Consider the following 25,694-nt stretch of genomic DNA (forward strand, 5'->3'; position numbering starts at 1 on the left):
AGCCTAACACTGTTGGGGGGAGTGAGCTACCGGGGGGGGTGGGGGGAATCTTCAGCAACTGGGTCTCTGGCACTGAATCTGATACTGTGGCTCAGAAGGGAAGGGGGAGAAGAGAAAAGGCACTAGTGTTAAGGGATTCCATAGTTTGACATGAGATTTTGTGGACGCAGTGGAGACACCCACAGGGTGTGTCACCTTCCTGGTGCCAGGGTCAGGGCTGTCCCATATTGAGTCCACCACTTTAAGGGGGGGGGGGAGGTGAGCAGCTAGAAGTCTTGGTGCATATCGTGGGTAGGAAAAGGGAGGGGATCCTGAAGAGAGAATTTAAAAGGAGGACCTCCAGGGTAGTAATCTCTGGATTGCTGACTGTGCCATGTGTCAGTGAGGGCAAGAACTGGATGGTTTCACAGGTAAATGTGAGACTGAGGAACTGGTTAAGGAGTCAGGATTTCAGATTTCTGGATCATTGGGATCTCTCCTGAGGAGGGCATGACCTGTACAAAAGGGACGGGTTACGCCTGAACCCGAGGGGGAACCAATATCCTTGCGGGCGGGTCTGCTAGAACTTATTGGGGGAGGATTTAAAATTAATTTGGCAGGGGGATGGGAGCTGGAGTGATAGGACTGAGGAGGGGGCAGTTGGTGTACAGGCAGAAGCAGTGTGCAGTGAGACCGGCAGATGATAGGGCAAAATTGCAGTCTCTGGAATGAGTTGCAGTATAACGGGGAACAAAATTGAAAAGGTGATGAGTACAGGACTGAAGGTGTTATATTTGAATGCATGCAGTATATGGATTAAGGTAGACCTTGTGCCATTAGAGATTGGCAGGCATGACAATGTGGCCATCACTGAGTCACGGCTGTAAGATTATAGGAGGGGGCTTAACATCCAAGGATACATATTGTATTGAAAGTACAGGCAGGTAGGCAAAGCGGCTGGCATAACTCTGTTGGTAAAAAAATAAATCGAATCCTTAGAAAGGTGGCATAGGATCGGAAGCTGTGGAATCATTGCGGGTAGAGTTGAGGAACTGCATGGGTTAAAAAGAACTTGATGTGAGTTGTATAGGCTCCTGAACCATAGCCAGGATGTTGGCTACAACAGGAGATAGAAGATGCATGTCAAAAGGGTAATGTTACGATAGTTAAGGGGTATTTCAATATGCAGGTAGATTGGGAAAATCAGGTTGGTACTGATTTTAGATCCAAAGAGAGAATTTGTAGAATGCCTATGATATGGCTTTTTTAAGCAGCTTGTGATTGAGCCCACTAAGGGATCAGTTATTCTGGATTGGGTGTTGTGTAATGAACCAGATTTGATGAGGGAGCTTAAGGTAAAGGATCTCTGAGGAAGCAGTGATCATCATGTGATAAAATTCACCCTGCAATTTGAGAGGGAAAAGCTAACGTCAAACATATCAGTATTGCAGTAGAGTAAAGGGAATTACAGGGGCACAAGAAAGGAGCTGGCCAAATTTGATTAGAAGGGGACAATAGCATGGATGACGGCGGAGTAGCATTGGGTGGAGTCTCTGGGAGTACTTCGGAAGGCACAGGATAGATACATCCCAAAGGAGTAATAGTATTCTAAAGGCAAGATGGTACAACCATGGCTGACAAAGGAAGTCAAAGCTGACATAAAAGCAAAAGGGAGAGAAAAATTTAGTCAGAAGTTAGAGGACTGGGAAGCTTTTAAAAACAAAAAGAAGGCAACTAAAAATGTCGTAAGGAGGGAAAAGATGAAATATGAAGGTAAGCTAGCCAATAATATCAAAGAGGATATCAAAAGTTTTTTCAGAGATACAAAGAGTGAAAGAGGCGAGAATAGATATTGGATTGCAGGAAAATGAAGCTGGAGATGTAGTAATGGTGGACAAGTAGATGGCAGATGATCAGAATAAGTATTTTCATCAGTCTTCACTGTGGAAAACACTAGCAATATGCTGGAACTTCAAGAGTGTCATGGGGCAGAAATGAGTGAATTGCTATTATTAGGGAGAAGGTGCTTGGGAAGCTGATCGGTCTGAAAGTAGATAAGTCACCTGGACCAGATGGACTACACCTCAGGGTTCTGAAAGAGGTAGCTGAAGAGATTCTGGAGGCTTAGGTAATGATCTTATCAATAATGACTAATTCTGGCATGGTTCTAGAGGATTGGAAAATTGCAACTGTCACTCCACTCTCCAAGAGGAGAGGGAGGCTGAAGAAAGGGACTTATAGGCCAATAAGTGTGAACTCTGTGGTTGGGAAGACATTGGAGTTGATTGTCGAGGGTGAGGCTTTGGGATACTTGGAGGCGTGTAGTAAGATAGGCCACAATCAGGGAAACTTGCCTGATAAATCTGATGGCGTTCTTTGAGGAAATAGCAGGCAGGATAGACAAAGGAGAATTAGTGGATCTTGTGCACTTGGATTTTCAGAAGGCCTTTGACAAGGTGCCACACTTGAGGCTGCCTAGTAAGTTAAGAGCCCATGGTATTACAGGAAAGATGCCGCATGGATAGAGCATTGGCTGGTGGTCAGGAGGCACGGAGCGGGAATAAATGGCACCTTTTCTGATGGCTGTCGGTGACCAGGGGTGTTTTGTTGTCGGGGGGCCGGTGCTGGGACAACTTTTTAAAAGTTGTATGTCAATGATTTAGATGACGGAATTGATGGCTTTCTGGACAAGTTTGCAGACGATACGAAGGTAGGTGGAGGGGGCAGGTTGTGTTGAAGAAGTGGGGGGGGCGCGCTGCAGAAGGACTTAAGACAGATTGGGAGAATGACCAAAGAAGTAGCCCTTGGAATACAGTGTCAGAAAGTGTATGGTCATGCGTTTTGGTGGAAAGAAAAACAAGTGTAGAGTATTTTCTAAACAGGAAATTCAAAAATCTGAGATGCAAAGGGACTTGGGAGTCCTCGTGCAGGGTTCCCTCAACTTGCAGGTTGAGTCGGTGGTGAGGAAGGTAAATGCAATGTTAGCATTCATTTTGCGAGGACTAGAATATGAAAGCAAGGAGGTAATGCTGAGGCTTTATAAGGCACTGGTGAAGCCTCACTTGGAGTACTGTGAGAAGGTTTGGGCCCCTTATCTAAGAAAGGATGTGCTGACATCGGAGAGGGTTCAAAGGAGGTTCATGAGAATGATTCTGGGAATGAAAGGTTTACCACGTGAGCATATGGTGGCTCTGGGCCTGTGACTCACTGGAATTTTGAAGAATGATGAGGATTCTCATTGTAACCTATCAAATGCTGAAAGGCCTAGATATGGTGGATATGGAGAGGATATTTACTGTCGTGGGGGCATCTAGGACCAGAGGGGGATAACCTCAGAGTAAAGGGATGAGAATGGAGATGAGAATTTCTTTAGCCAGTGGGTGGTGAATTTGAAATTCGTGGCCACAGGTGAATGTGGAGGCCAAGTCATCGGCTGTATTTAAGGTGGAGGTTGATAAGTCAGGATATGACGGGTTACGGGGAGAAGGCAGGAGAATGGGGTTGAGAGGGAAATGGATCAGCCATGATGAATTGGCAGAGCAGACTCGATGGGCCGAATGGCCTGTTTCTGTTCCTAGGGTCTTATTTGAGAACAGAGGTAAGGAGGGAACTTTTTTAGCCAGAGAGTAGTGAATCTGTGGAATGCTCTGCCACAGACTGCGTTGGAGGTCAGGTCCGTGGGTATATTTAAGGCAGAAGTTGATCGTTTCCTGATCGGTCAGGACATCAAAGGGTATGGCGAGAAGGCAGGGTTGAGTACGATCCAGGATTAGCTGGTGGAGCAGACTTGGTGGGCTGAATGGCCTAATTCTGCTATGTTCTTATGGGACAACTTCACTCAGAAAACAGTGTGAGTGTGGAACGGGCTGCCAGCAGAATTGGCTGACGTGGGTTTGATTTCAACGTTTAGGAGAAGTTTGGATAAGTACATAGATGGGAGGGGCATGGTCTGGGTGCAGGTAGTTGGGAGTAGGCAGAATGATAGTTTGACACGGAGTAGATGGGCCAAAGGACAGAAACAGGCCCAGCAGGCTCTATAACTCTATGACACCTCTTGGTGTTACTGCATTGAACAGTTCAGCATATGAAGAGACCCTGTGGACTATGATATCTGTGCTGAACAAACTAAACCTCTTCTGTCTGTATATGATCCCCCTCCATTCCCTACACATTAATGTCTGTCCAACAACCCCCTAAACTATAGTATCATATTGGCTTCTTCCATCACCCTTGACAGAGTAGTCGGAAGTGCCTACCACATATTTTTAAACAAAAAACTTTCTGATTCTCTACACTAACTACTTTATTGTTCTATAAACTTTTATCAGGTCTCCCTTCATCTTCTGACACTCCAGAGAAAATAACCCAAGTTTGCCCAGCCTCTCCTAATAGCTCGTGCTGTCTAATCCAGGCAGCATCCTGGTAAACCTCTTCAAAGATTTAACATCCTTCCATTTCTGGGACGGCCAGAACTGGAACACAATACTTGAAGTGTGGCATAATCAAAGTCTTATGCAACTACTACGTGACTTCCTGCTTCTTAGAGTCTGTCACAAACATGAGAAAATCTGCAAATGCAGGAAATCCAGAGCAACACATGCAAAATGCTAGAGGAAATCAGCAGGCCAGGCAGCATCTATGGAAAAGAGTAGACGGTTGACGTTTTGGGCCAAGACCCTTCATCGGGACTGAGAAGGAAGGGGGAAGGGAAGGAGGATTGCTAGGAGGTGATAGGTTAAACCAGGTGGGTGGGAAAGGTCAAGGGTGGAGAAGAAGGTTTCTGATAGGAGAGGAGAGTGGACTATTTGAGGAAGGGAAGGAGGAGGAGACCCAGACAGGTGAGAATAATTAAAAGATCAGGGTGGGGATAGGGGAAATTGATATTCATGCCATCAGGTTGGAAGCTACCCAGACAGAATATAAGGTGTTGCTCCTCCAGCCTGAGGGTGCCCTCATCTTGGCAGAAGAGGAGGCCCATGAACCGACATGTCGGAACGGGAATGGGAATCAGAGTTAACGTGTTTGGCCACCGGAGTGTCTCGCTTTTGACGGATGGAGCAGAGGTGCTCGATGAAGCGGTTCCCCCAGTTTACGACGTGTCTCACCAATGTAGAGGAAGGCACATCGGGAGCACCGGGCACAATAGACAACCCCAGCAGAATTGCAGGGGAGGTGTCACCTCACCTGGAAGGGCTGTCTGGGGCCCTTAGAGTCTGTGCCTTTGGTGATGAACGTGCCACACACAACTTCTTTACCAGTCCAACCGTTTCCATTGTTACTTTTAGCGAGTTGTGGACCTGCACCCCAAGTGTCTCTGTACATTAATGCTGTTGAGGGTCCTGCCGGCAACTGTGTATTGCCCATCCCACACTGGACCTTTCCAAGAACAACTTCTCACACTTTCCCAGCCTAGACTCCATCTGCCAGTTCCCCGTTCATAACTAACTGATCTGTATCCCGCCGGATCCTTTGACAATCTTCTTCACGATGCACAGCTCTGTGTCTTGTAACATGTCCACTCACGTACATTTTCATTTGGGACACTTACCTCCCCTCGGTGGCCATTTTATTAGGTACACCTGTACACCTGCTCGATAATGCAGATATCTCCTCAGCCAATCATGTGGCAGCAAGTCTATGACTAAAGAAGCACCACTGGGAGCGTCCCGACAAGTTGCATCTCCGTCTGGTACGGGAGCAGCCGAGCATCGGACCGGAAGTCCCTACAAAGGCCTGTGAGGTCTGAGGGGATCATAGGGGTCTCCCTACCGTCCACTGGGGACATTTATCAGGAGTGTTGTGTACACAGGGTCCTTAGTATTATTAAGGATCCCACCCATCCATCCAGCATCCTCTTTGACTTTCTCCCATCAGGCAGGAGACTCCAATGCATAAAGACAAGAACGGTCAGGGTGGGAAACAGTTTCTTCCTCAGGCCATTCGGCTTCTGAACTCCCAGCCACATCACATTCAAACTGTCACTGGTTAATCTGTTCCATACCTTATGATATTTAATTTATGCACTTTGTTAGTTATGTGAGATTCATCTGTAGTTTCTGTCCTTAGTTTCATAAGTTATTGTGTGTGCTGTATACTACTGTGCTTTACACCCTGGTCTGGAGAAACATCTCGTTTGATAGTATTCATGTACATAGTTAAATGACAATAAGCTTGCAGACCATGGCGAAACGGTTCAGTTGTTGGTCAGACCAAACAGCAGAATGGGGAAGCAATGTGATCAAAGTAACTTTGACTGTGGAATGATTGTTGGTTTCGGACAGAGTGGTTTAAGTTGCTCAGAATCTGCACCCAAGAGTTTACGGAGAATGGTGTGAAAAACAGAGGGGAAAAGAAATACTGTGGGTGAAAACGCCTTGTTAATGAGAGCGGTCAGAGGAGAATGGCCAGACTGGTTCAAGCTGACAGGAAGGAGAGAGCAACTCGATTAACTACGAGTTATGACTGTGGTGTGCAGAAGGGCATCTCTGAACGCACAACACACTGAACCTTGAAGCAGATGGGCTACATCAGCAGAAGACCTCACCGGGGTCCCAGCTCTCTACCTAATAAAATGGCTACTGAGTGTATCTCTCTTAAACAACAGAGGTCTCAGCACCATTCCCTGTGGAAAACCACCGGGTCACGGATCTCCAGATGGAATAACAGCCTCCACCCCCTACCCTCTGTCACCTATGGACAAGACAGTTCTGAATCCAAACTACGAATTCAGTGTGGATCCCGCACATCAGAATCTTCCTGATCAACCCTGAGGGACCTGGTTCAAAGCCTTAACATCAAATTATTGATGCTTTTCTGCATGGTGGAGGGTGCCAATTTTTTTTTGCTGGGGGGGGGTGTCGTTGCCTTGTTGCTACTTGTGCGTGGGAGGGGGAGCTGGGGGGATGCTTTGGGGTTCTAACATCTTAACTGTCATTCATTCTTTGGGATACTCTGTTTTCGTGGATGTTTGCAAAGAAAAAGAATTTCAGGATGTATATTGTGTACATTTCTCTGACATTAAACGTACCTGTTGTACCTGTTGAACTCCCAACTCTCATCAGTCACACTGGTCACACCAGCAATAAGAGTGAGCATTGGATTTGTACTGTGAATGGTCGGGCATTAGTGAGTGTAATAGAACAGAGAGATCAAGGAGTACAAGTGCATACAGCACTGTGCAAAAGTCTTATACATAATGAGCCTAAACTTTGCTGTATACCATACATAAAATTTGCAGTACTGTGCAAAAGTTTAGGCTCCCCACATAGATAGATCGATCAATAGATATGTGTGTATGTAAATAACATATAAAGACTTTTGCAGGGTACTGTTATAATTTTACTGCTACCACAAAAAAAAACAAATTTCACGATATATGTGAGTGATGATAAACCTGATTCTGATCTGGGTCTCTGTTGTGGATTGAGAGTGGGAAGAGGGCAGGAAGAGGGGAATCACGGTTGGGAAAAGGGGAGGGAGTGGGAAGGTCCAGAGAGACATTCTGTAATTGTTTGGAATCAAATGATCTTGCCTGGTGTCTCAGGGCTGGGTGTGTCTGCACCCATGCCACCCCCTGCCCCTGGCACTGAAATGAATATGGACTCTTTCATTTTTGTGTTTTATATTCTGTGTTTACACTCGTTGTTTGTGTTGCTGTTTGCGTGATTTGTTTCTTGTGCAAGGGGTTGATGTTTCTCTTTGAACGGGCTCCATGGTTCGCACACAAAATGCCGGAGGAACTCTGCAGGCCAGGCAGCATCTGTGGAAAAGAGTGAACAGTCGACGGTTCGGGCCGCGACTCTTCCTCGGGGTTGAGAAAAGGAGATGAGAAGTCAGAGTAAGAAGGTGGGGGGAGGGGAGGAAGAAGTACAAGGTGGTGGGCGATAGGTGAAACTGGGAGGGGTGAAGTATAGAGCTGGGAAGTCGATTGGTGAAAGAGATGCAGGGCTGGAGAAAGGGGAATCTGATAGGAGAGGGTAGAAGGCCATGGAAGAAAGGGAAGGAGGAGGAGCACCAGAGGGAGGTGATGGGCAGGTAAGGAGGTAAGGTGAGAGAGGGAAATGGGAATGGGGAATGGTGAGGATGGAGGGGGGGGTCAATTACCAGAAGTTTGAGAAATCGATGCTCATGCTATCAGGTTGGAGGCTATCCAGACGGAATATAAGATGTTGCTCCTCCAACCTGAGTGTTGTCTCATCGTGAGGGGAGAGGATCCATGGTTTTCTTTGTTTTGTGGCTGTCTGTGAGGAGGGTAAATCTCAGGGTTGTATACTGCTTTCATACTCTGATAATAAACATACTCTCTGCCCCCGGTCCCACACAACTCCCACGGCGTTCCTCCCTCACCATTCCCAACATCCTTTACTCCCCCCCCCCAGATTTACAAACCTACTCCCTCTCTGCTCTACGTTGACAAATACAGTACTGTGCAAAGGCCTCAGATACACTAGCCCAAGACTTTTGCACAGTACGATAGCTTGTTGAAATCATCGCTGCGAGACGGTGAGGGAAAGAGGAGTAGAGCACATTGGACTCCATCAATCGGGCTATCATGGATAGCAGTTGGGATGTCATATGGCCATTTGACCAAGCTCCCCTACCTCCAGGAGGACCACAACCTTGTGGTTGGGTTTGGAGGCTTGAGTGCCCCAATGACCTGGAGAACCACGTTGGCTGGAGTCAGGGCTTTGTTTTTAGGGTCACCCATGCCAAACAGGTCAAAGGGTAGAGGTCAGACTAAGAGTGGTCCACCAGTCCTCCAGGTTCGGGGGTTCAGCTCAAGGCTAACAGTCCGAGAGGTCAGTCTGCAATGGCTATTCCAAGCCTCCAGTTTCCGGCCATTTGAATTCCCCTTTCCCGCACACTGACCCGTCCGCCCTTCGGCCCCCCCTTCCCTGCCAGCACCTCATCTTCCCTCTGGGTGGCCTTAACCCTGTGACCTCTGGTTCTAGTTTTACCCAACCTCAATGGGAAAAAAGCCTGCTTGCATTTACCATTATAACTTTGTACACAATTTTAAAATGAAGAGGGGCGGGAGTGAGCCTGTCTTGTGGTCACCTCACACTGCACGGACAATAAGAAACGGTTTTTATTTCGCAAAGTATTTACAACGCCCAGCAGGATCCAGCCCGGTGTACTTACATACATACACGCACAATCACACATACGACCGAAGCACTGAACGAAAACTTTAGAACGCGGTGAACACAGTGCTTGGCAGAAGAAACGAGGACAACGTGTGGCCTGTCACACAGCAACCCGTTTGCTACCCGGCGATACCTTTTTTTTTCCGCGATCGGGGCGCCCGAGCACCGACTTAGTAAGATAAATAATCGCCCTGCGCTGAGGCTGTTTCTGACCGGAGGGAGACGCTTTTCTGCCGAGCAGAGACGGCGCGGTTCTGTGTTGTTGGGGGGTGGGGGCAAAATGCTCGCAGCCCCCCGCCCGGGTATGGACGTTGGCGGAGGAGGTCTGGGCTCTGCCTGGATCGACCCCCGACCCCAGGATCAGAGTAGTCACTGGGAGAAGACCATGTCCTCAAGCTGTTGGCGAAGAGGGGAGGGGTTGGAACACAGTAATGTTGGGCCGTGGCAGGTCCCTTGTGATTGCAGGAGTCATGGGGTTATACAGCATTAACCACGGCACCTATCTGCCTGTCCCACGTTTCACTAGCATGTCACCCCTTGCGGGTGCGGAGTGAGGTCAGAACCTCGTCTCCTGCTCCTTTCCCAGTCTTCATCTGCAACTCGGTCCCGGCAATCCTCTCAACCTCACTCCGGGGGAGAGCCTTCATTCAGGGCAAGGAGGCCACTTTCCACCCGGTGCGTGACGCGGCAGAGGCCCACGCCGTCGCGGGGCCGCTGTGAGTCCGGACCCGATCGTTCGCTGGGCCCCCACCCCGGCCGACTGAGCAGGAAAACAACGTCTGAACGAGGGGAGCCCGGAGATTACAGTCTTCCGGATCGATTCCTGCACCCGGGGTGGGGGCGGGGGGCGGGTCTCCTTAAGCAACAGAGGAAATCAGGGCAAAACGTGCCGCGGTGTTGGAGTGCGCACACTGTCCCGTCTACTCCGCGTTGCCGTGGCTCAGATCTTGGAGTCACGCTGCACATGCATGTTGTCCATCTGTTCCAGTATCAGCGTGACGGTGGGCTGGCCGAGGGGCTCCCGCCTCCCCTTCAGGTCGTCGAGCTGCTGCTGGAGAGCGTTGAGCTGGCAGACCAGCCTGGCGTTCTCCTCGGCCAGCGTGTCCTTCAGCTTGCGCAGGGTCTCGTTCTCCGTCTCTAGCTGGTCTCGCCGCTGAGGAGAGGAGGAGAGATGTTAACCATCGGCCGTGGGACCTCTAGAGATCTTGGGGGCAATACAGGTTATTTTAAAAAAAAAGGGGGGGGTTGGCACAGTAGTGTACCGGTGACAGCACAATCTTTTCGCAGCCACCGCGATGGGGAGTTCGATTCCCGCCCCTGTCTGCAATGAGTGTCTACATTCTGGACAATCTTTCTCACCCTCTGCAAGCCACCTTGGCTGAACAGACGAGCACTTTCAGCACTAGACTGAGACAATTGCCCTGCTCCAAAGAGCGCTTTATGAGGCCATTCTTACCCTTGGACATCAGGGTCTGGAATGAGTCGACCTATAACCGGGAAGTGATGACCCCCTCCTGTTAGACTGTCTGAGGTAACTTATTTTTTATTCTTTCTACTTCTCTTATCTGCGCACTTGTAATACTACTGCGATTCCTTTGGGATCTATGAAATATCTATTCATTTATCTATCTATTACCGTGTGGGTTCCTTCGGGTTTCCCAGTTTCCTATGGGGGGGGGTCAGCGATAAATTCTGCCCTTCTCTGTGTTGCCTGCGTCCCGGGAAGTGAATAAACTTGGAAAAACTTGACGGAGCGTCTCCTGTAAGCCTTTTTTTCGCTCTCTGCCACAATCCTGATCTCACGGCAGGGCTGGGTTCACCCTTTTGGATCCGGCTCCAATGCCCCCGGGTGCCTCTCGGCCCCTCCCATGGGACCAGGGAGCCAGCCGGACATCGCGCCACGCTGCCCGTTACGTGGACAGGCCAGGCAAGACCCAGGCCCGCCCACCCCACTCCACTCCGCCTCACCTCCTCCGCTTCGTGGAGCCTCTGCGCCTGCCGGTGGAGTTCCAGATCCTTGTCGTCGACGAGCCGCCGCCGCGTGGAGGCGCCTGAGGCGGACCCCGAGAGCGCGGGCGCCCCGGCCGCCGAGTCCGCCCCCGGGCAGGGCGCCTCGGTCTGGGTGGAGCTGTCCGCCACGGCCGGCTTCCTCTGAACCGGCATCATCTGGTCCAGGTGGCTCAGCACCACGATGGCGTGGTCCTTTCCATTGTGGCTGTGCTCGGCGCTGTCCATGTTGGGGTACATGAATATGTCGGCATCACCACCTGCGGGAGGGGACAAAGGAGACACTTCAGAATGTTAGAACCGGAGCGGGGACGTCCCTCAGCCTTGCCCGGCTGCTCTGCTAGGCAACAAAACCAGGGCGGATCCAACTCCAGCCTCGGCCCCTGCCCTTAACACGAAGAGCTCACTCCCTATCGCATCCTTCACTGGGGAAGAAGCTGTTGAGTGCGGGTCTTCATACTCCTGCACTTTCTCCCTGTTGATAGTAACCTGAGAAGAGGCCATGTACTGGAAGGTGATCTTATCACAACCAGAGCCTCAGGAACACTCACTGCCCCCCAACCATGAAGCTCTTGAAAACCTGAGGGGATAACCTCTCTCGCCCTATCACTGGGACTGTTCCCACAACCTATGGACTCTTCATCTCACGTTCTCGATATTTATTGCTTATTTATTACTATTATTATTCATTTCTTTTTGCACTTGCAAAGTTTGTTGCCTTCTACGCTCTGGTTGAGCGTAGAATCGCTCATTACAGCTTCTCTGCTGCGTTGGACTGGTCATGTCACAAGAAGGAGCGATGATCGTTTACCCAAAGCTGTTTTCTGTGGTGAGCTACATGAAGGAACGAGGAAGCACGGTGGTCAGAAACTGCTCTACAAAGATGTGCTCAAGCACCACATGAAGAACACGTACATGAATGTCAACCCCTGGGAGAAAGATGTCTTGGACAGAAGAAGTTGGCACTGCATTGTCAAGAAGTCAATCCCAGCTATTGAGGAGAAAAGGCAGAAGAAATAGGAAGCAGGTCATGAACGCAAACATTCGGTGCTAGACCAGTCAAATCACAAATGCAACCCAATGTGGGAGACAGTGCCGATCCAATGCTGGTCTTGTGGCCCCTAAACGTGCCTGCAGAGACTAAACTCTCAGCACAGTCAACATCAAAATCGATGGACAGCCGAAGAAGAAAGAAGAAGAGGTTGACCACCCAAATTGGTGCGGTCTTTCATTGATTCTATAGATTTAGTGAGTATGCCCACATTAAAATGGAATCACAGGATTGTATATGAACTTTGATAATAAATTTACTTTGAACTTTGATTCCGAGGGGAATCGACTGAGTGGTCACTGAGGAAATGTCACTCGTACCTCTGGCATCTGCAGCTGAGTGAAGGCATTTCAGAATTTCAAGAGATGGGGAGGGAATTTCTAAATCTCACAGCCTTCTGAGAGAGGAGATTCCTCCCCATCTCTAAAACAGATTCCTGTAAAACTGAGCAACACACACAAAATGCTGGAGGAACTCAGCAGCTATGGAGAAAAGTACAGTCGACATTTTGGGCTGAAACCCTTTGGCAGGACTGGAGAGAAAAAGCTGAGGAGTAGATTTGAAAGGTGGGGGGAGGGGAGAGAAAAACACCAGGTGAAAGGTGAAACCTGGAGGGGGAGGGATGAAGTAAAGAGCTGGGAAGTTGATTGGTGAGAGAGACAAGGCCATGGAAGAAAGAAAAAAGGAGGAAGGAGCACCAGAGAGAGGCGATGGGCAGGCACGGAGATGAGGTGAGAGAGGGAAAGGGGATGGGAAATGGTGAAGGAGGAGGGGTTGGTGGGGGGCATTACGGGAAGTTTGAGAAATCAATGTCCATGCCATCAGGTTGGAGGCTACCCAAATGGTAAATAAGGTGTTGTTCCTCCAACCTAAGTGTGGCCTCATCCCGACTGTGGAGGAGGCCACGGATGGACATATCGGAATGGGAATGGGAAGTGGAATTAAAATGGGTGGCCACCGGGAGATCCTGCTTGTTCTGGCGGATGGAGTGAAGCGGTAAGACTGAATTGCAGATAAGATCACTATATAGTACATGCCCTCTTGCCGTTTCACAAACACAGCACCCTCTGTGTAATAAAGTTACCCATCCATAAGACATAGGAACAAATTAGGCCATTCAGGCCATCGAGTCTGCTCCACCATTCTATCATGGCTGATTTATTATCCCTCTCAACCCCATTCTCTTGCTGTCTCCCTGTAACTTTTGACGCTCTTACTAATCAAGAACCTATCAACCTCCATTTTAAATATACTCAATGACTTGGCCTCCACAGCCGTCTATGAGAATGAATTCCACAGATTCACCACCCTCTGGCTAAAGAAATTCCTCCTCATTTCTTTCTGAATCTCTGCCTTCTAGCCCTAGACTCCCCTACTATAGGAAACATCCTCTCCACACCCACTCTGTCTGGGCCTTTTAATAATCAACATTCAATAGCTTTCCATGAAATCTCCCTTCATTCTTCTAAACTCCCTCAAGATCCCATTAAATCTTTCCCCTCAGAATCACATTAATATCACCGGCGTATGTCACGAAATTTGTTATATGGCAGCAGTGCATTGTAATCCATAATAATAAAAACTGTCAGTTACAGTAAGTATATTTTAAAAGTTAAATTAAATAGTGCAAAAAGAGAAAAAAAAACAGTAGTGAGGCAGTGTTCTTGGGTTAAATGTCCATTCAGAAATCAGATGGGGAAGGAGTTATTTCTGAAACGTTGAGCGTGTGCCTTCAGGCTCCTGTACCTCCTCCCTGAGAGTAGCGCCTCTCACCTTAAACCAAATGCCCTCTGGTTCTTGATTCCCCAAGGCTGGTAAAAAGACTGAATGTAACCCTGTCTACGCCTGTCGTGGCATTGAGGGGGGCAATGGAGCGAGCATCTTGCGTCTTCCAGCACTGAGCGGGCTGCAGGGCGACGGTGTTACGTGGCCTCGCCAAGAGCTGCACCATCACTCCAGCCCAGCAGGGGGCGAAGGAGGCCACAAAAAGCAGCATCAACCCGTCCAAACTGCTGTACCGAGTCAGGCTCGGATTTAACCATATATAACCACATAACAATTACAGCACAGAAACAGGCCATCTTGGCCCTTCTAGTCCGTGCCGAACTCTTATTCTCACCTAGTCCTACTGACCTGCACTCAGCCCATAACCCTCCATTCTTTTCCTGTCCGTATATCTGTCCAATTTAACTTTAAACGACAACATCGAACCTGCTTCAACCACTTCTGCTGGAAGCTCGTTCCACACAGCTACCACCCTCTGAGTAAAATTTAGATAAATCTAAATCTGAAAGTTACTCACAGTGGCATTAGGATTAGTATAGTATGGCAGGCCAAAGGCCCCTTTCTGCGCTGGTTTACAACCCCAGATTTATTCATTTCTGGGAGTTGAAACCCACAGGTGGGATTTGATCAGTGATCTTGTCATCTGAAGAGTGTCCCACTGGGAAGGGAATGAGTTCCCGTCTGCCGTCAGGGGCGAGGGAGAGTGTTGCTGAGACTGAGGTCCGATGAGTCACAGGCCTATTGAATGGTGGAGCGGGTGGACCAATCCTGCCTACCCCCCGATGTTCTGTCAGGTAGATCTCAAAGGAGTGACCTCACCACCGCCGCCCCCCACCCCAAGAGCCTTGCCATATTTAATTCCAAAATAACCGATCTGTCGAAGTGGCTGTTAATGGGATCTTCCTGTGTGGTCAATGCCCTGGCATGTTGGGATACTTCATACTTCAAAGGAGGCTCTGTTGCTGCAGTGGGGATGCCCCACAGCCGAGCTGTCAAAACATCCAAAAGTAGTATTCTGACATGTCTGTCCACGGCCTCCTCTGCTCTCACAATGAGGCCACACTCAGGTGGGAGGAGCAACACCTCCTATTCCGTCTGGGTAGCCTCCAACCTGATGGCATGAACATTGCTTTCTCTGACTTCTGGTAATTTCTTTCCCCCCCTCCCCCTTCTCTCTTGTGTGATTCCCCATTCTGATTACCCTCTCTCCCCTTCTCTTTCCATCACCTGCGTCTGGTTCCCCTTCTCCTTCCCTTTATTCCATGGTCCGCTGTCCTCTCCTATCAGATCCCTACTTCTTCGGCTCCTTCACCTTTCCCACCTATCACCCCCCAGTTTCCAACTTCATCACCCTTCCCCCACTCACCTGGTCTCACCTATCACCTGGCCAGCTTGTACACCGTCCTCTCCCCTTCCCCCCCCCACCTTCTTATTCTGGTTTCTGCCCCCTTCCTCTACAGGTCTCGGCCTGAAACGTCGACTGTTCATTCCTCTCCATAGATGCCGCCCGACCTGCCGAGGCCCTCCGGCATTTTGTGTGTGTGTGTGTGTGTGTTGCTAAGAATTACGAGCTTGCTCTGCGCGGTGCGTCAGTAAGAGATCTTGAGCTGAAAGGAGCATGTTATCAGAGCCATACCGTGGGTTGATGTTTCTGGAGGCGAAGCCGGACCACAATCAGCCCATCTCCATTAACTCGCTCCCCCTAGTTCTTGCCCCATGGGGGGGGGGGGGGAAGAGCTCATCAGGATAAAAAAAAAGTCGATTGACAACAGTGAGTGTGTCTTCAGCAGGAAGCTGTGACCGTGAGATAGCCAAAGCAGAACAAAAAGCCACAGGTAGCTGCGGTGGGCAGGGACGGCTCCCACCACTGAATCAGGACAGCGTCACCAAATCAGAGAGCTTGCTGTTGCTCTGGGGGACATGCTAACAGCACGAACCTCAAGCCGAAGACTTCTCAAAGCCTGCTCCTGTGACACGGAGAGCAGCGGCAGCTGGCTCCGCCACGGCAAGATGCCACTGACAGCAACGCCACAAACACGGGTCCTGTGTGGACACCGGCAGCAGTGACTGATGGGAGAGTCCCTGACTCGGTGAGGTGAGGGGCCTTTAACCAGCGATGCGGCATCAGGACGACACTCGAGTATTCCCCCCTTGGGTCCCGTGAGATGGTCTTGGACCAGGGACTTTATATTCAAAGGTGACAATGTTCCAGCCCAACACACCTGCATCTCACAGGACTGACTGGGATTACAAACAAAAGTTGTAAGGCCTAAGTTTCAGGCCACTCAGAACTGCCCCAGATTGTTGTCAACCTGAGCGTTATCCAGCATCTGCGACAGTGGATTTTTAGCAGTCTGTGCCAGACAGGAAAGGGTTAATAAAAGGCCAGAAAATGTCATTCCTCCCATCAGGACAGATAAGATCTGGTCTGAGCCAAGATATTTGCTTACCACAGCGTTCTGTCCTCCAGGTTACAAGTAAGATCAGCTGAGGTCTCTCTGTACTTCTGCAGAAGTTTAGAACTGAGGAGGAGGCCACTTTGTCCGCAGGCTCTTTCGAAGAATTCTATGACTGCTTCCCGCCCCCAATCTCCCCTCGAGCATTTGTTTCTCTGTAATTAGATATCTGATCCTCACCCCCACCCCCGGGGCCAGCCCCTTCAGACCAGCGTTTCCCGGATTACACCCCACCAGACTGGAGAGGTGCCAGGGCAGGATTTTGACGGTCAGAGAGTCACAGAGCAACACAGCAGAGATACAGGCCCTTCAGCCCATCTAGGCCATGCTGACTGGCTGATCTCAACTCCCGCATTCCGCCCGTATTCCTCTAAGCCCTGCTCCTCCAAGTGTTTCTTAAACTGATACCTTCGTCCCTGCTTCAAATGCTTCCCCTGGTAGCTCATTCCGTATACTCACCACCCTCTCCGTGAGAACGTTGACTTTCAGGTCCCCTTTAAATCGTCCCCCTCTCACCTTAAATCTAAGCCTTCTCGCCTCGGACTCCCCCTATCCTCGGAGAAAAGACAGTCAGACTGCACCTTATCTCTGCCACTCCTGATTTCATAAGCCCCTAAAAGATTGCCCTCATTCTTCTAAGCCCCAAGGAAGAAAGGTGTTGACTCTCTATACACCCTTTCTGGATTCTCTCCAATTTAACCACATCTCCCGTAACGTGGGGTGACGGAGGGGGGGAGGGCAGGTGAGCACAGTGCCGGGTTTTGTGACCGTGTGGGTTTTCTCTGGGTGCTACGGTTTCCTCCCACAGTCCAAAGACCTACCGGTCGGTAGGTTAACTGGTCGTTGTAAATGGTCCCGTGATTCGGCAGGGGTTAGTTAGGAGGATTGCTGGGCGGCACACTCGAAGGGCCAAAAGGAGCCTATTCTGTACTGTGTCTCAATAACTACCCAACTACAGTACTCCCGAGTGTCACGTCACCAGCAACTTGCACAACTGCACCTAATGGCCCAGCTCCTGTCCTCACTGCCCAGACTGAAGAAGACCCGTGTACCAAACAGCTTCGATGTGCCGGTGCTCACCGAGCAATTAGCTTGCAGGCGTTTTCTCGCCAGTCGAGGTGACATCCGCAGAGCGCAGTTGCTGGTGTTTCTCTCGGGGAGGGCTCGTGTTTATATAGGACCCTGACCCGTGCCTCGGTCCTGATTGGCTACTCCTTCGGTTGGCCTTTGAACTCTATTGGCTCGCGTTTCTTTGGCTCTTAGGGGGTTTGCAGGTAGCGTCTATTTCAATACGTTTCTTCGTGGAGTTATCGGACGGGAACCACGCTTCGAGATATTCTCGTGCCCGCTTCCTGTTAGCCTCCGCGGTGTCCTTCTCGGTCTTCGTGTACCGAGAGCGGCGGCGGTGGATCATGCTTTTAGAAGCATGGTTCCCTCCCGATAACTCCATAAGCTAACACGTCGAGATAGACTTCATCTACGAACCCCGAAGAAACACAAGCCAATAGAATTCAAACGCTAACTGACGGGGTAGCCAATCAGAAGCGAGGCAAGTGAATGGGAGGGGGAGGGTATGTAAACACGAGCGCTCCCAGGGAGAGTCACCAGCAACTGCGCACTGAGAGGTCACCTCGACTGGTGATGAAACGTCCGCAAGCTAATTGCCAGGCTTGGTGAACACTGCCACATCAAAAGCCTCAAACTGACCTCCCAATATTTACCACCTTAGTAAATTATTTTTCACTATCCTGTCTGCCTACTTTCACACTTTGAACAAACTATGCACCTCCTATCCGAGGACCCTCTGTTTCATTTCACAACCTTACGGCCTACCAGTCAGATCATATGTTGGACACTGGGTGCTATGTGCAGGTACGTAATGGACAAGGAGGGTTGAAAGTGGGACGGTACTCCCCCACTCCAGCACCGTATCAGTGTTGCACAATGGGACCTGTATTCAGAAATATAATGGACAAGGAGTGAGAGAGGGAGAAGCAACCCAAAGGATGAATTCCCCGACGCCAGCCCTGTGTCAGTGTCGGACACTGGGCTGCACTTTCCTGAATATAAAGGGCAGAGAGCGTACGAAAAGGGGGACTGTCCACACGGGCAAATTGCCCGCAGCACCACCGCGTCAGTTCGATCCCCGCGGAGACGGAAGGCCCGCCTGAGCGTTTGTAGGGCAGGGTGCGGAGGTTCCGAGTGGCCGCCCGCCGCTGGGGGTGGCGGGGCTGGTTTGGAGCTCGTGCCCGCTGTCTGGGGCATCCTTTGCAGAAGCTCCTCTCCAGCGCCAGGATAGAAACACAGAAAACCTACAGCACAATACACGTCCTTCCTGTAGTGAGGCAACCAGAACTGAGCACAGTACTCCAAGTGGGGTCTGACCAGGGTCCTATATAGCTGCAACATTACCTCTCGGCTCTTAAACTCAATCCCACGATTGCTGAAGGCCAATGCACTGTATTCCTTCTTAACCACAAAGTCAACCTGCACAGCAGCTTTGAGTGTCCTATGGACTTGGACCCCAAGATCCCTCTGATCCTCCACACTGCCAAGAGTCTTGCCATTAATGCTATATTCTGCCGTCATATTTGACCTCACACTTAGAACCATAGAACATTACAGCACAGAAACAGGCCTTTTGGCCCTTCTTGGCTGTGCCAAACCCTTTTTCTGCCTAGTCCCACTGACCTGCACCTGGACCATATCCCTCCATACACCTCCCATCCATGTACCTGTCTGAGTTTTTCTTAAATGTTAAATGTTATCTGGGTTGAACTCCATCTACCACTTCTCAGCCCAGTTTTGCATCCTATCGATGTCCCGCTGTAACCTCTAACAGCCCTCCACACTATCCACAACACCCCCAACCTTTGTGTCATCAGCAAATTTACTAACCCATCCCTCCACTTCCTCATCCAAATCACGAAGAGAAGGGGATCCCAGAACAGATCCCTGAGGCACACCGCTGGTCACTGACCTCCATGCAGAATATGACCTGTCTACAACCACTCTTTGCCTTTTGTGGGCAAGCCAGTTCTGGATCCACAAAGCAATGTCCCCTTCTATCCCATGCCTCCTTACTTCCTCAATAAGTCTTGTATGAGGTACTTTATCAAATGCCTTGCTAAAATCCATATACACTACATCTATGGCTCTACCTTCGTCAATGTGTTTAGTCACATCTGGCTAACGGCTGACTTTGACATCTGGCCCGCCACCTCACAGTGGCGACTACAACGGTCATTCATGATGTGTGAAACATTTACAGACGTCCGGAGGTGTTTGAAACTCTTTGTTTCAGTATGACCCCAGCACATAAAACTTAGTCATTTCCACCAGCTGCAAGGAGGTCCCACCACCAGCTACATCTTCTCCCCTCTCCTGCTCTCCACCTTCAGCAGAGACCCTCTCTCAGTGACTCCCAGGCTCGGTCTTCCCTACCCATCCCTCCCCGAGCCCTGACACTTTCCCCTGTGCTTGCAGGAGATATACACCACCTTTCTCACCACCATCCAGGGGTCTAATTCCACTCATCTAGGTGAGGCAAAGGTTCACATGCAGAGAGTCATAGAAAACTACAGCACAGAAACAGGCCCTTCAGCCCATCTAGTCCATGCCAAACCATTTAAACTGCCTACTCCCATCGACCTGCACCAGGACCATAGCCCTCCCAACCATGTACCAGTCCTCGTGTTCCCCTTAAATTTCTCACCTTTCACCCTTAACCTCTGGTTGTCGTCCCACCCAACCTCAGTGGAAAAGTCTGCTTGCATTTATCCTATCTATACCCCTCATCCAACCCCAGCTACTGCATCCGGTGCTCCCGATGCGGCGTCTTCCACATCGGTGAGACCAAGAATACCTGCGGTCAATCCACAGTGGCCGTCCCGAGCTCCCAGATTCCCATCATTTCAATTGCCCATTCCCACACACTGACAGCCTTCTTCACTCCCTCTACCCCCATCCCCCTCCAGCTCGTCTCCGTCCTCTTTTACCCCAGCACCTTCATCAGTCTTCACTCTTCTTCATCCCCTCCTCCTCCTGCTGGTTCCATCCACCCTCTTCCCTCATAGTTCACCCACAGGCTCCCCAACCCCTCTCTCCTATCTGGTTCTGGTTCAACCTGCCATTCTATACCCCTCCCACAAATCGATTGTTCCCATTCCCACTCCTTTCCTTATCAGTGTCCAGCAGCCCTTTCTGTTCCTGTTTATCTCCTCACAGTAGATCTCCGACTTTCACCTTCCCCTCCCCCACCACCCCCACACACACACACACACACTCTCTCTCTCTCTCTCTCACACTCACACATGCACACACACGCTCTCACACACACACACACATACTCATGCACACACACACTCTCTCACACCTACACACACACTCACACAAATACACACATATATACACACACGTACACACACTCATGCACACACTCTCTCACACACATACACACGTATACACACATGCACACACACACACTCTCTCACACCTACACACACACTCTCTCTCACACACATACACACACGTATACACACACATGCACACACACTCTCACACATACACTCACACACACACTCTCACACACACACACACACACAAGACTACTCAAAGGGTGTAGCTGAGCGTGTGGGAATGAACACGGACCCCCGTGCACGTGCACAGTCAGAATACCAGGCACCGAATATGTGAAAGTATTTACCGGTGTTCTGTCCCCTCGGTAGGGTGGCTGTTGAGACGGAGGGGGTGGTGGGACCCTGCAACGTGTGGTCGGACTTGCTCCGTTTCCTGCACTCCAGCATCACCGTGTCCCGGCACTGCTTGTGACAGTTAATCCCGCAGTCTGCAGAGAGAGAGAGAGAGAGAACTCAGGTCAGCAGGGCTCATTCTCCACCATGCCAGGGACGTGATCTGAGGGAGCAAGGGCGTTGGCGGGAGACGGACTGAATTCCCCATCAGACGGACGGGGAGGCAGAGAGAGTACAGCTCCCTCAATACTGTCCTTGTACAGGAGCAGACTGGCATGAGTAAGGAATGGTTCAAAGTAAATTTACTATCAAACTACATATATGTTACCATTTACTATCTGGAGTTCCACTTTATTTCAGGCTTTACAGGAAGAAAGCTATATAATGACATTTTACAAAAAAAAACTACACATAACCAAAGCCTGACATACAACCAATGGCACAAAAGTAGACAAGCCATACAAATAAAAATAATACAAATATCAGGAGTTGTAAAGAGTCCCTGAAAGTGAGTCTGTGGACATACAGTACTGTGCAAAAGTCTTAGCACATATACTGTATATAACTAGAGTGCCTAAGACTTTTGCAGGGGACTGTATTTGTCAATGTGGTGTGGAGAGCAAGGTGTAGATCTGGCGAGAGCAAAGGATATTGGGTATGGCGAGGATGGAGGCTGTGGGAGGGGAGTGGGACCGCTGGCAGAGAAGGAGTGTCAGGGGTGGGTGCAGACACGGCCAGCCCTGAGACACATGGTGAGGTCATTTGATTCTAAACCATCGGTTTATTGATCATTACCGAATGTCTCTCTAGTGCTTCCCACTCCCTCCCATCTCCCCTCCCCTTTCCCCAACCATGATTCCCCTCTCCCTGCCCCCTTCCCACTCTCAGTCCACAATAGAGACTCGTATCAGAATCAGCTTTACCATCACTCACATATGTCATGAAATCTTTTTTTTGCAGCACTACAATGCAATACATAAAATTACTACGGTACTGTGCAAATGTCTTAGGCACCTTAGCTATATATGCCAAAGATTTTTGCACGGTTCTGTAGAATCTGTTCTGAGTATTGGTGTTTGAAGTATCCACGCTGGTTCAGGAGTCTGATTCTCGTTGGGTAATAACTGTTTCTGAACCGAGTGCCATGGGACTTAAAGTGTCTGTACCTCCTGCTCTCAGGCTTACCTGGTTCATTTCTGACACCTCCCTCCCCTTTCTCGATCTCACTGTCTCTCTCTCTGGGGACAGCTTATCTACTGATGTCTATTACAAACCCACAGACTCTCACAACTACCAGGACTATATGTCTTCCCACCCTGTGACTTGTAAAAACGCCACCCCCTTCTCTCAATTCCTCCATCTCCGCCGCATCTGCTCTCAGGATGAGGCTTTCCATTCTGGAACGAAGGAGATGTCCTCCTTTTTCAAAGAAAGGGGCTTCCCTTCCTCCACCATCAACACTGCCCTCAACCACATCTCTTCCATTCCACACATGTCTGCTCTTGACCCATCCTCCTGGTGCCTTCCCAATCATTGCAGGAAATTTCAACTAGGCTGATATACTTTATACTTTACTGTCGCCAAACAATTGATACTAGAATGTACAATCATCACAGCGATATTTGATTCTGCACTTCCCACTCCCTGGATTACAAATCGATAGTCAATATTAAAAATTTAAATTATAAATCATAAATAGAAAATAGAAAAATGGGAAGTAAGGTAGTGCAAAAAAACCGAGAGGCAGGTCCGGATATTTGGAGGGTACGGCCCAGATCCGGGTCAGGATCCGTTCAGCAGTCTTATCACAGTTGGAAAGAAGCTGTTCCCAAATCTGACCGTACGAGTCTTCAAGCTCCTGAGCCTTCTCCCGGAGGGAAGAGGGACAAAAAGTGTGTTGGCTGGGTGGGTCGTGTCCTTGATTATCCTGGCAGCACTGCTCCGACAGCGTGCGATGTAAAGTGAGTCCAAGGACGGAAGATTGGTTTGTGTGATGTGCTGCGCCGTGTTCACGATCTTCTGCAGCTTCTTCCGGTCTTGGACAGGACAACTTCCATACCAGGTTGTGATGCACCCTGGAAGAATGATTTCTATGGTACATCTATAAAAATTAGTGAGGGTATGAAGTAGTCTCTGAGCTACCATCAACTTATATCAGCTGTGAGCTCCTGGATGAAATAAGGGAGGAGGTGTAGGGATAGGTGATACACTTCCGATGGTTGCAAAGGAAAGTATCGGAGGGGGGGAGGGATGAGTGGGCTTCGATGAGATCTCCTCATTCTCCTAAACTTCAGTGAGCACCAGTCCAGGGCTATCAAATACCCCTCACCAGTTAACCCTTTCCTTCCCTGGATCATTCTCATGAACCTTCTCTGGACCCTCTCCAATGCCAGCACATCCTTTCTTAGATAGGGAGGGAGGGAGGGAACGTCGATTCAGACCACGAGAAGCCTGCGTTGGGCATTTTCGTGCCTTACAGGGCATGGATTGGAAGTCTATGTGGGGCGCCACTCCTCGCACTACAGTAATGTGTGGTTAAGTGCCTTGCTCAAGGACACAAACACGCTGCCACAGTTGAGGCTCGAACTAGTGACCTTCAGGTCACCAGACGAACGCCTTAACCACTTGGCCACGTGCCCAACACAATTCCCTTTCTTAGATAAGGGACCCAAAACTGCTCACAATCCTCCAGATGGGGTCTGACTCATTATGAGTCCTCAGCATTGCACCCTGGTCCTTATATTCCAGTCCTCTCAAAATGAGGGCGAACATTGCATTTGCCAAACAAGGGAGAATCTGCAGATGCTGGAAATCCGAGCAACACACACAAAATGCCGGAGGAACTCAGCAGGCCGGGCAGCATCTACGGAAAAAGGTACAGTCGCCGTTTCGGGCCGAGACCCGTTACTGTTTACTGTGATGACAAGGGGCTGGTTGTCCTCTGGTGAGTGGCTCGTCTCCTGATCCGGCCCAACCAATGCAAGGCACCTATCAGGGGCACTGATAGAATGCTTTCCATTTGCCTTGACAAACTGAGCTCTAACAACATACAGGAAACTTATCGCCAGCCAGGAACAAAGCTGCTCTCGTAATCGGCACCCCGTCCGCCCCCTAAACATTGACTCTCTCCACTACCAACGCACAGGGGCTGCAGCTTGTGTTGCTTTCAAAATATCCTGCAGTTATTCACCGAGACTACTCCGGTACATCTCCCAAACCCTCTTACTTACTTACTGCCCGTTACGCCGCTGGCGTTTAGGACAGCAATGAAGGTCCTCCATCTCTCTCTGTCCATACAGTCGCACTCAGTTGTAGAAGGATTCTACATTGCTGTTTCCCTAACAATTTTGTTTGACCAGTCAGGGTTGTTAGCCCTGAGCTGAACCCCCAAACCTGGAGGACCGGCAGACCACTCTTAGTCTGGCCTCTACCCTTTGACTTGTTTGGCATGGACGATCCTACCAAGAGACAAAGCATGAAGCCCCGACTCCAGACAACAGAGCTCTCTGGGTCATTGAGGCACACAAGTCTCCAAACCAAAGCTTTGGTCTTCTTGGAGGTACAATTGCTACCAGCAAGAAGGAAAAAAGTCACAGGTACAGGAGAATACTACCACCAGCAAGTCACACACACCCTGTCTTTCACCACCACCACCACCATCATTACCTGCCTTGTCGTATGATGTGGGCGATCATGGTCTTCCATCCGTCTTGACCATGATTGCTCTTGGCAAATTTCTCTACAGAAGTGGTTTGCCATTGCCTTCTTCTGGGAAGCGTCTTTACAAGGTGGGTGACCCCCAGCCATTATCAATACTCTTCAGAGATTGTCTGCCTGCCAGGGATGGGGGTGGAGGTGGATACGATAGGGTCTTTTAAGAGAGTCCTGGATAGGTACATGGAGTTTAGAAAAATAGAGGGCTATGGGTAACCCTAGGTAATTTCGAAACTAAGTACATGTTCGGCACGGCTTTGTGGGCTGAAGGGCCTGTATTGTGCTGTAGGTTTTCTATGTTTCTATCTTTCTATGGTCGCATAACCAGGACTTGTGATCTGCACCGGCTGTTCATACAACCATCCACCACTTGCTCCCATGGTTCCATGTGATCGGGGGGCGGGGGGGGCTAAGCAGGTGCTACACCTCACCCAAGGGTGACCTGCAGGCTAGCGGAGGGAAGGAACACCTTACACCTCCTTTGGTAGAGATGTACCTCCACCCTGCCGTCCCCTTTTCACCATCATCAGGTCTAAAGCCAGCAGATCTGTGGGAACACCTTCACCAAAAAGACTGCAGTGCGCTAAAAGGGGTTAACTCAGCCTTCTTCAGGGTGGAGGGGGATGCACATTAAATGCTGGCCTCACCTACTGTTCGCCAGCTTTAAATTAATGTTTAAATAAAAGCCAATTCCACACAGACCAGGTCCAACCTGGAACCTCCATTCCTGCAGGATCTATCACTGGATCAGTTTATTTTCCCTTAGGGACATCTCAGTCTGCTCAGACCAGACAGGGAGGTCCCG

General features: G+C 49.7%; 1 protein-coding gene across 2 annotated transcripts in view; it reads right to left on the reverse strand.

Moving 5' to 3' along the window:
- Positions 1–9,068: 9,068 nt before the first annotated feature.
- Positions 9,069–25,694, reverse strand: part of LOC134352664 (RAS guanyl-releasing protein 1-like) — a 194,884-nt gene continuing 178,258 nt past the window's right edge. For both annotated transcript variants that reach the window (XM_063060016.1, XM_063060017.1), the window contains exons 15-17: positions 21,130–21,270; positions 11,094–11,392; positions 9,069–10,278 (exon numbers count right to left, since the gene is read on the reverse strand). In XM_063060016.1, the coding sequence (XP_062916086.1) occupies positions 10,066–10,278; positions 11,094–11,392; positions 21,130–21,270 (653 nt within the window). In that variant the 3' untranslated portion in view covers positions 9,069–10,065. The remainder of the gene's footprint in view (positions 10,279–11,093; positions 11,393–21,129; positions 21,271–25,694) is intronic.

Source organism: Mobula hypostoma, chromosome 10, assembly GCF_963921235.1.
Source record: "Mobula hypostoma chromosome 10, sMobHyp1.1, whole genome shotgun sequence".
Classification (NCBI taxonomy): Eukaryota; Metazoa; Chordata; class Chondrichthyes; order Myliobatiformes; family Myliobatidae; genus Mobula; species Mobula hypostoma.